Source organism: Perognathus longimembris, chromosome 11, assembly GCF_023159225.1.
Source record: "Perognathus longimembris pacificus isolate PPM17 chromosome 11, ASM2315922v1, whole genome shotgun sequence".
In the NCBI taxonomy this organism is placed as follows: domain Eukaryota; kingdom Metazoa; phylum Chordata; class Mammalia; order Rodentia; family Heteromyidae; genus Perognathus; species Perognathus longimembris.
The window spans coordinates 42,659,559-42,670,309 of NC_063171.1; the positions used below are offsets into that span (position 1 = coordinate 42,659,559).

The 10,751-nt window shown below is 39.1% G+C and overlaps 1 protein-coding gene across 1 annotated transcript; it reads left to right on the forward strand.

Moving 5' to 3' along the window:
- Positions 1 to 533: 533 nt before the first annotated feature.
- Tchhl1 (trichohyalin like 1) lies at positions 534 to 3,204 on the forward strand. The gene is given in 3 exon segments (XM_048358234.1): positions 534 to 671; positions 1,076 to 1,244; positions 1,247 to 3,204. Coding segments are annotated over 3 exon segments (2,265 nt in total).
- The last annotated feature ends 7,547 nt before the right edge of the window (positions 3,205 to 10,751 follow it).

A 10,751-nucleotide genomic window follows, 5' to 3' on the forward strand; every position in this document is an offset into this window, starting at 1 on the left:
ACACGGAACCATGGTTTCTTTTAAAATGTGTTGTTTCTATCTGACACTTGGGGATTGACTTTCTTGGAATTGCTTTTCTCCTCTCTAGAAGCTTTACTAACTTTAAAAGCTATACTTTCTTTCCTAAGCAGAAGAGGCTGGACTGAGTAGAGAAGGAAAAAAAAAAAGCAGGCAGACCCTCTCAGATGAGGTTAAGAGGACTGGTCCTCTCTGTTGGCTTCATTTGTACCTTTACACTTTTGCTTGAGTTCTTTTTTCAATCTCTTCTTGAAATAAAGTATTCTCAGGACACATTAAATATCATTGTTTACCTCAGAGTAAGGAGAAGTGTCTAATACCTACCTGTGCTAGGCCCGATCCCACCACAATAGCTCATGCAAAACTAAATCACTCTTGGAGTTCCAGCACAGTATTTTAAGACATAGAATAGAGCAGGTGATGTAAGGAGAGTTGTGGGGAGGAGACCTTTCTGGAGTATTTATCCTGGGAAGTAAGCTTTGTTCTTTCTCACAGACAGCCCTGAATTTGTAAAGATGCCTCACCTTCTGAGAAATATCCTCTGTGTGATTGAGACATTCCACAAATATGCCAGGGAGGATGGTGACAGAGCCATGCTGAACTGCAGAGGGTTGAAGCAGCTCCTTCAAGCCGAGTTTGGGGATTTGCTTCAGGTGAGGTGCTGATAGAGCTTTGGAAGTTCCTTCCTACTTGCCACTTTATAATCCAAGCAAGAGAGGCATAAGAGATTTCAGCCCATTTTACTCTTGACCAGCTCTCAACTTTTGCCATCTAGTTACCTCTCCTATGCAATTGCATAGTCAGTCCTACAAAGGTTTCTATTACTGAAACTGTTACTTCATCAAAGCAGACTTCTGAGTTGAGTCACAGACCATTAGGCATCATGTAACTATTCCTTGGTCAGAACTCTCTGATGGAAAATAGCATCAGAAGCAGTGAATTCTCACTATGGGAAGACACTTCACTAACTCTTAGGAACAGGATCATTAAGGGGGGTTGGGGAGATAGACACTTGACACATACAAATAAGCTGATTTGTCACTGTGTTTTTATGCAGCCACATATCATTCATGCGGTGGAGAGAAACTTGAATCTTCTAGATGTTGACAGTGATGGCACCATCAGTTTTGATGAATTTGTTATTGCAATATTCGGCTTACTGAACCTTCGTTATCACGAAATACAAGAATTACTACATTCAGAACCAAGACAGCTATCTCAATCAGAGCGCTAGATGATGAGGATCTTCAGGAAACCACCAGAAACAGTCATTGGACAGCAGAAACTCTGCCATATCAAGAAAAGATAGTGCTTCCATCAAAAATAGCAGCAGCAGCAGCTCAACTCAGCCACAAAGAAGATGAGGCAGTTGAACACAATAGGACAAACCCACAGGAAGACATCAAGAGTCACAACCTACCATGGGACATATCTGACCCCAATGACCCTAAGAACCAACATCTGGAAGGAGATGAACAGGACCAGGAACAGGCCCAAGATATACCAGAAATAGGAGACCACGGAGCCCAACTCAAGACAAATAAGCTAACAGAAGAATCAAAACAGACCAGCAATAAAAAGGATATCCCTAGGGAAGAAGATAAACCAGTCAGGAAGCAAACTGGCACCAAGATAAGGGACTGGAGTAGAGAACAGAAAGAAAGCTTGAAACTGCAAGAAACTTCACAGAAGCCATTGGAAGACCAGGAAGTTGCTGCAGAAAAGGGTATTAAGAACCATTCTAAAACACAAGAACCGTTCCTACAGAGAAAAGATGGAGTCAGTTTGAGGATTAGTGTCCTGCCACAACAATCTGTTCCCAGGGAATCAACTGATCCTGAAGATGGCTACAGAGTATCTGAAACTCAAGAGTCAGGAGAAGATGGTGATGGGAGACCACCTGAGACCACAAATTCAGGTGAACCTGAGAAAGAGAATAGAACATTTGAGACACAAGAAAGAGAATATGAAAGCAAGGACTGGCCAGCCCAAGGTACTCACAGAAATGTTTCAGAAACACCTGATACTAGAGCTGAAGTGGACAAGAGGCAAAACCCTGAGGTACATAAAACAGCAGAGCAGACAGGGCCTGAGGGAAAAACTCAGGCCCCAGTCCTGAAAGCCCAAACGTGGGATTGGAAGGATCAAGAATTCCAAGGGTCATCACAAGAAAAAGACACTGCAAAAGGTTCTGCTACACAGGATCTGAGCTCAGAAGAAGGTAACCAGGATCACCTTGATAAAGGAGCACAAGTCTCAGTAGAAGACTTAAGACATGCTGAGGAAGGCACAGCAGAAGGATTTGTGATCAGTAAAGATGATCCTGCAACTGAAGAACTATCAGGAGCCAGAGAAAGAACACAAGAGTTGGCACCACTTAGGAAGCAGTTTGAAGGAAAGCAGGGCAAGTCCACCAAGACTTGTGACACACCAGTCAGGGAGGAGGATGACTGTGACAAGGAGGATAACAAGCTATCAGTTGCACAGAATGACGAGGAGTCTTATGAAACACCCACCAACCTGACTCCACAGGAAGTTAACAGCAGCTCAGAGACCAGAGAACTGCATGTGCAATGGGATTCTCCAGATCAGGTAGATTCACGCGGAAGGGCTTTGCAAGAAGGTCACCCCAATAACTCAGATCTCCAGATACAAAGAGTACCAGATGAGAACCGCAGAGTAGACAACACAGGAGTATCATCTGCCGGAGAGGATGTGCAGCTCCAAGAGGAGCAGGAACAGCTTACCAGAGGAGGACACAAGAGTCTAGGCTCAGGGACCGAAAGTCAAGGTGCAACTGTAGAGCCCGATGAATACACAGAGTCACAGGAATCCACAGCAGGAGGCCAAAACAGAAAGTTTCTGGAGGCAGGGATCTCAGATGACCTGTTTGTAGGCTCCCATGGTTGTGTTTCTGTACCAAAAATCCCTGGAAAAGAAAGCAACAGAAAAGAGCTAAAGGTCCAAGGCCCAGAGACCAAAGTAGAAGAAGGTGAAATGCCAGTGACCCAGGGGACTTTATTGAGAAGCCTGGATGAGGAAAATTCAGCCTCCCCCAAGATACATCTTAAAACAAAGGAACCTGTGACATTGAAAGAAGAGGGTGAAGGGCTCCAGGAGCCATCAGAAGAAGGTGATAACTCACAAAGCCACAAATCATTTTCATTATCACAAGAGAAGTTATGAGGAACTTCATGCAATCAACATGCCCCAGACTTCTTCCCTCCTGATTACCCACAACACTCATGTGAACATATGCAAAGAAAATGTAACCAAACAAATATGATCAGTAAAAAAAAATCCTACCATATGAAGCTATTTCCAATGATAATTTATCTTTATTTTGTTTCTAAAACAGAAAATTTTCTTCCACATGTTTAGCAGTTACCAATATCTTTTTTAAATGTTGCAGTAGAAAGTTATGAGACTTTATCATATCATAAAATATTAACTCCTACAGAGTATTCTGATTCAGGGATTTCAAGATTGTGCTGAAATTTCATCCCTAAAATAACTTCACATATGACCACAAATTAAAATAATTATGATTTTTCTAGAACTTAGTTAAGATAAAATCAGGACTCTTTGCTAATGTCCAGATACAGCTGAAAATACACCACAGATCCGTTCAACAAACTTCAGTTGAATCCTCTTCCTTACATCCCCTTTCATAGGTTTTAACTCAAATAATCAATAAGGATAATTATAAGAGAGAGAGCCAATTTAATGAATGCTTGATTCTATAAGGAGCTCTTGCTTAATCAACCAGTATGTCTACTAAATGTTTACCCATATAGTTTTCTGGGGGCATTGAATTAAAATTGATAATTAAATAACCTGATGATCAATTTAATGTGTTTAATGTGTTTTTCTTTTCCTTCATTCTTCATCTTGCCTTAGAAGCACTAAACAGAAACAAAACAATCTGAGTTGTCTATGTTTCTTCAAAAGGCAGTAAAGCAAAATGGTGTCAGAGCTTAGTAATGTCCCAGGAATAGTTACATAATATTTGCTGAAGCAAGAAGCAGCCCAATGCCTGCTCGCTTTTCATTCTGCACTTATGGCTCACTAGGCTTCCATTTCAATTTTCATCTCTTTCATCTCTTCTCCCAACATTTTTATTCTGTCTTCAAACCTAACAGAATATCCCTGTCTGAAAACAAAGTTATCTTAGATGAGCAAGAAAGTTCACAAAAAATAGATATATACATAGCTACAGGTATAGATATAGGTATTGATATAGCTATGTACATATACATACAAACACACACATTAGAGCATAAACTAATTAGCCATTTTGATAAGCAACTGGCAGTATGTATGTATCTGGGTCAAAAAATTTACTAACTTCACAAGAGAAGCTATACTAATGGCCTATAAGCTATAGTTTGTACTTGGAATATCCCTCAAGGGTCCACAAGAGGACTGAAATCACTGGATGCATGCCCTTAAAGGGGCTTTAGTACTCTAATCTCTTCTTTCATTTCCTTTCCCAATGCCATTAAGTGAGCCCTTGGCTTTGTCACATGCTCCTGCCTTGATATACTGCTTTGATGAAGGTGCAGAAGCAACAGGGTCAACCAGTCATGGAGTTAAATTATCAAAAGTGTGAGACACAATGAACATTTCATCTTTTTTTTTTTTGCCAGTCCTGAGGCTTGAACTCAGGGCCTGACCACAGCGCCACTTCTGGTCTTTTCTATATATGTGGTGCTAAGGAACCGAACCTAGGGCTTCATATATACAAGGCAAGCACTCTTGCCACTAGGCCATATTCCCAGCCCCAAACATTTCATCTTTATAAGTTGATTGTGTGCGCACGTGCCTGTACTGGGGCTTAAACTAAGGGCCTTGAACTCAGGGCCTTGTGCTCGCCTAGCTATTTCACTCAAGCCTGGCACTGTACCACTGGACCCATACCTCCAGTTATCTCAGGTATTTGTTGTAGAAACAGAAAGCTGACCTGTATACACATGAGAGCTTTGTTAGACTTCTGGGAAATACAAATCACAACTACTTTTTTTTTCACTTATCAAGTTAAGTAAAACTTGTTTGCTTTTAACATCTACATGATGAGATTGAAAGTGTGGGGAAACATGAACTCTAAAATTTCGTTGGCAAGGTTATAAATTAGTGCAATCTTCTAGGAAAGCAAACTGATAATATGCATCAAAAGTATTTAAAATATTTTCAGATAGTATGATAAGGCAATAATCCTTATTAAGGTTTATCTACAAAGATAGAGCAGCCCAGACATGGTGGTACACATTTGTAATTTCAGCGCTCAGAAGGCAGAGGCAGGAGAATCACAATTTCAAGGCTAGCCTGAGGTACATAGTGAGACCCTATCTCAAAACTCCAAGGGCTAGGGATGTAGCTCAGTGGTAGAGCATTTGCCTGGTGTGTACAAAACACTGCATTCTATCCCCAAATGAATATATATTAAATATATATATCTATTTATATATTTAAATAAATAAAGCATGTCAAAATAATAAATAAAAATCCATCGTTATGGAAAAGTTAACTTCTTTTTATCTTAGATACTGTGAAATAACAAAAATGATTTGAAATTATGAAATTATATTTTATTTAGCTAAAAGAGGAAGGATTGTGTTATATATATATACATATGTGTGTGTGTACATATATGTATACATACACATATCCCTATTTGCTGGAGACCATGACATGGAATTAATATATCCATGTATTTTTCCACCATCCTATGGAAATTCTTTTATTGAAGGTTACATTGCCCTCCATCTGACAAACCTAAAACCTAACCTCTGTGTTTTTCCATACCCTTAAAGACATTTCTCCCAAAAAGCTCCCTCTGCTGGTCTTTCCCCACCTCCTGTGTGAGCCCAGCCCAGTCAGTACCCAAGGTTGTGGATTCAATCCAACGGTTCTTTTTTTCTTGGCTTTTTCTTTTGAGAACCCGTCCTTCATCCATGTCCTAGCATCTCTTCTACACTGATGAGTTTCCATCAACATTGTTCAGACCTCACGATGCACTTCAATCCAAACTCTAAAAATATATTTATCACCAGTGAGATTTTCAATCACAACCTTATAAACTCATCCTCTGAACTTCCTTTCTTCTGTCAGTCCTTCGATTCCTATTTCATCAAACTTTCAAGGCATAGACTTTGGAGTCATTGTTTGCCTTGCCTCTTTCTTATTCTTCATATCAAATCCACCCTAGTTTCTTGAAGATTTTCTTTTAAGTCCATTTTCCAGCTATCTTTGATTCTCCACTCCCTTTCTGTTCCCTCCACCTAAAATAGTATCTCTTACTTGTACTGCACTCAAAGGCTGCCTAACCTAAGTGATCCAACTCCAATTACACTTCATTGATTCATTCCAAAATGTTTACTGAAAAACAATCCATGGTGCCAGATACTGGGTGTGACATTGGGGATACAGACTAAATAAGTACACTTCATCTTGGAAATTGTATTCTAATAAGAGAAGGGAGAGAACAACAAACCAGCATAACAAGAAATGAAGGAAAGAATTCCAGGTAATTAACATAAAAGAGTGGAGGCTGGGGTGCAGACAGAATCAAGGAAAAGTGCTGCTCCAGAATATTAACCCATCAGAATGCCCAATCCCAACAGGCCATAATCTCCCCTGAAGTCCATAATCTTTACTGTGTCTTTTTTTTTTTACCTTTGTCCTTCGAGTCCTAATTATTTATGTGCTTGTCTTAGCTCTCCTCTTTGACTATAAACATCTTGATGGTAAGGTTGACTTACACATCTTGCTAGCCTTCATTAGCATGGAATTCAGACTGAATAGATACTGTGATCCCAGTAACTATGTATAGAATAAGGAAATGATTGGCCATCTCATTGTAATACCCTCTGAGCCATTCCCCCTACTTACTTGTTCATTTCCTATTAAGCCACCCATGGATTTTGCAAAATACTCTTTTGGGTGCCATATTTTTTTCTAGTCTTGAGGCTTACCCTCAGAGCCTAGGTACTGTCTCTGAGCTTCTTTTGCTCAAGGCTAGCACTACTACTTGTGCTACAGCTCTACTTCTGGCTCTTTGGTGGGGTCCTTTATTGTAGATAAAGAGGCTTACAGAATTTTCTGCCCAACTGGCTTTGAACTATAATCCTCAAATTTCAGCCTCTTGAGAAGCTAGGATTGGACAAAAAAGAAAAAAACTTGTTGTTTTTTTGTTTTGTCATCATTGTTGTTTCTGTTGTTTTAATCTCTTGACTTCCTATTGTCCCTCTCAGTGGCATACCTTATGCTTGCCTATGTATCCTACTAAGTCTAAACTGATTAACTCTCTATCCTCTCCTTCTTAGTACAAATTTACAACTAATTTCTATAGAAATCTTTCTGAGGGCATCAGGTTGGTTACCTAATTATCTCTAGCTCTAACTTTGGTCCTATCCTACTAAGTTTATAAGGGCACTATTGGTATTAAATTCAAATACTTCATTTAAGCATATTTATTAAGCACTGGTTATATGTGGCCAGTACTTTTGTGAACATTGGACATGCCCAAATGAATGGAACAGCCATGATTTCAACCCTCATGAAGGATACAATCCCACATAAGGCAACTGAAAAGTCCTACAAAGAATACTCAGAACCGAAGAGTGTTGTTGCTTCTATTTCCATGCTTCTGCTCTGTGGCTCTCCATACCTGAAGTGCTTTTATACTTCCTCAATGATACCTGTTCTTAAAGTCTTAGGCTAAGTCTTTCCTCCTCTAGAAAGCTCACTCTAATCCTTTACAGCCACACCACCTAGATTAATACTGACTAGGTAATATTACTTACAAGTGTTCTTTGATTGTTATTTCCCCAAGTACATAGATTAAAAGCCACTTGAGAAAAGGGATAATAGCTCCAATGCTCTAATGCCCCAAATGTCACTGAGCAAAGTTGCTTAACATCTCTGATCTCAGTATCAGCCTGTATACAGTGTCATCTAACTTACTAGTCTATTGTGAAGAATGACTACCCAGAATATCCCCTCAAAAAACAAATTTTCAGTTTCCAAAATGAAAAAATTGAAAGACTTAAAAGAGGTTATCAAAAATCCAGTCAAAGGGACTCAGTTTCAGGACAATATCAGCTAGATGCAGATTAAATTTCAGTGATAATCATTTAAACCTATCAAATGTCTGAAATTAAAAAGTGATGATATCAAGTGTACATACAAATGAAGAGCAACTAGAATAAAAGTCATAAATTGATAGGATAAGCACTTTGGGAAATTGTAGGGCAATAACTGAAGATATACAAAAATCTAAGACTAGGTAATTCTGCCCCATGGGGTTTGAACTCACGGCCTGGGCATTGTCTCTGAGCTCTTTTGTTCAAGGCTAGACCTCTAGCACTTTGAACCACAGTTTCACTTCCAGTTTTTTTAATTGTTAATTGGGGATAAGAGTCTCATGGAGACTTTTTTGCCCAGGCTTGCTTCTAACCATGATTCTCAAATCTCAGCCTCCTGAGTGGCTAAGATTAAAGGCATGAGCCACTGATGCCCAGCCTCTGCCCCAGATATTTAACTCATCGAAAAAATGTACTCACATCTCAGAATGCTGAAATCTTCATCACAGCACTCAAGAGGCTGAGGCAGAAGGATCATGAGTTCAAGGCCAGCCTGAACCTTTTTTCTTGCATAGAAAAAATAAGATACGTGCTAAAATATGCATACTATCATGGTTTACAGCTTATCAGAGAGAAGATAATCCAAAGCCCACTAACAGAAAAGAAACAACAATATATTATGCTAATTTGAACAATGGACTACTATAAAGCAATGAAATTAAATTTAAAAAGTGACATGTAACAACATAGAACTTCACAAGCATGATCTGAGCAAAATAAAGCCAGACTAACGCCTTTATACAAAATGACTGCATTTGCAAAATGTTCAAAAAGAGAAACACGAATCTATGCAATCAGAAGTCATGATGATGGCTACCAGTGGAGAAGGGTTCATGGACAGAGTAAGAGGATTACTGGGCACTGGTTAATGTTCAATTTATTGACTTGGGTGGTAATTACATAGAACTGACTGCTTTAAGACAACTTTCAAGTTGTACAATTATAATTTGTTTATCACACATTGGTAGGGAAGTTTGTTGTATGTAAGCCAAGTGCTGGTGGCCCATGCCTGTAATTTGAACTACTGAAGAGGCTAAGGATTGCAGTCCAAGGTAGCCTGGGCAGAAAATTTTGCTAGTTTACATCTCCAGAATAAGTAGAAAAAAAAACACGGCTGTAGGTATGGCTCAAGTGGTAGAGAGCCAGCCAAGCAATCATGAGGCCCTGAATTTAAACTCTAGTGCTATCCTCCAAAAAAAGTTTAATTTAAAAAGAACAAAGGGAATATAAATTATCCAGCAAACTGCTAGAACAAATAATATAAAATTATCCAGCAAACTGCCAGGCATAAGTAAATATTCAATATACATATGTTATCTATTTGACATTGGACTTAAAATGGTATCAAACGTGGGAGGAAGTTGTTTGTCTATTAATTAAACAACTGATCATCTATTGAACTACATATACAAGGTATGTAGTTATGAACAAAATAAACATAACTCTTGACTTCATAGAGCATATAATCTGATGAGAAAAATCATTTTTAAAATTATCAGGGCTGGGAATGTGGTTTAGAGGTAGAGTGCTTGCTACCATGCATGTACAAAGCCCTTAGTTTGATTCCTCAGCACCACATAAACAGAAAAGGCCAGAAGTGGCGCTGTGGCTCAAGAGGTAGAATGGCTAGCCTTGAGCAAAAAGAAGCCAGGGACAGTGCTCAGGACCTGAGTCCAAGCTCCAGGACTGGCAAAAAAAAAATAAAAAGCACAAAAATATAATATAATTTCAAATAGGAAGACCAGAGCTAAAGTTCACAAAAGACCTTTCTAAGAAAGTGGCATGTTTCCATGATTAATTACTAAAAATCCCAGAACAGCAAGGTTGGGAGGCTCAACTCTTGGAGATCAAGGAATCAGAGAGCACTTGAAGGCATGTCTGTACCAATTCAAGGTATATTACTACTACTACTACCTACTTATTCCTCGTACTCCTATTTTGACAATGATGAATAGCCATTCATAATTACTCCTCTAAGTATCAAAATACAAGTGTCTAGGCAGAGGAAAGTGAGAAATAATAGCAGAATCAAGTAGTGATTAACATCACAAGCTCAGAGTCATACTGTGCTCAGAGTAGACTCAGTACAAAGTCTACTGACTAGATATAGTATGTCTCTAGGCAATTCCTTTAAACTTATCTGCTTCATTTTTGTGTATGCATTATAAATGTTACACAAAATCTCAAGCTTACCAACTATTCCTGAATATAGGTTAGAAATCCCTGTCTTAAGATTCCTAAATTTCAGGACAGGTCAGCTCACAGTCTGAGAGGCAGAGCCATGATGAGTCCAGTCTTTCTGAATTCCCAGCTCCAGCTCCTTCCAGATCTCTAATTGGATAACTAGACACAAGATACTTCAGTTTATTGCTTCCCTGTCCCATTATTGCAAGGTGACAGGCATTTTGTGTCTGGATCCACATGTCTAAATCAAACACTACCCCAAAGCCCAAGAGGAATGTAAAGGGAATGGTCTCACAAATCCACCTTTTTTTTTCTCCAAACCAGCTTCCCCTAGAGGCATCATGATGAGTCAGTGACTGTACAGAATGCTGACAGACCTACAGAAGATACCCATGGTCTGAATGG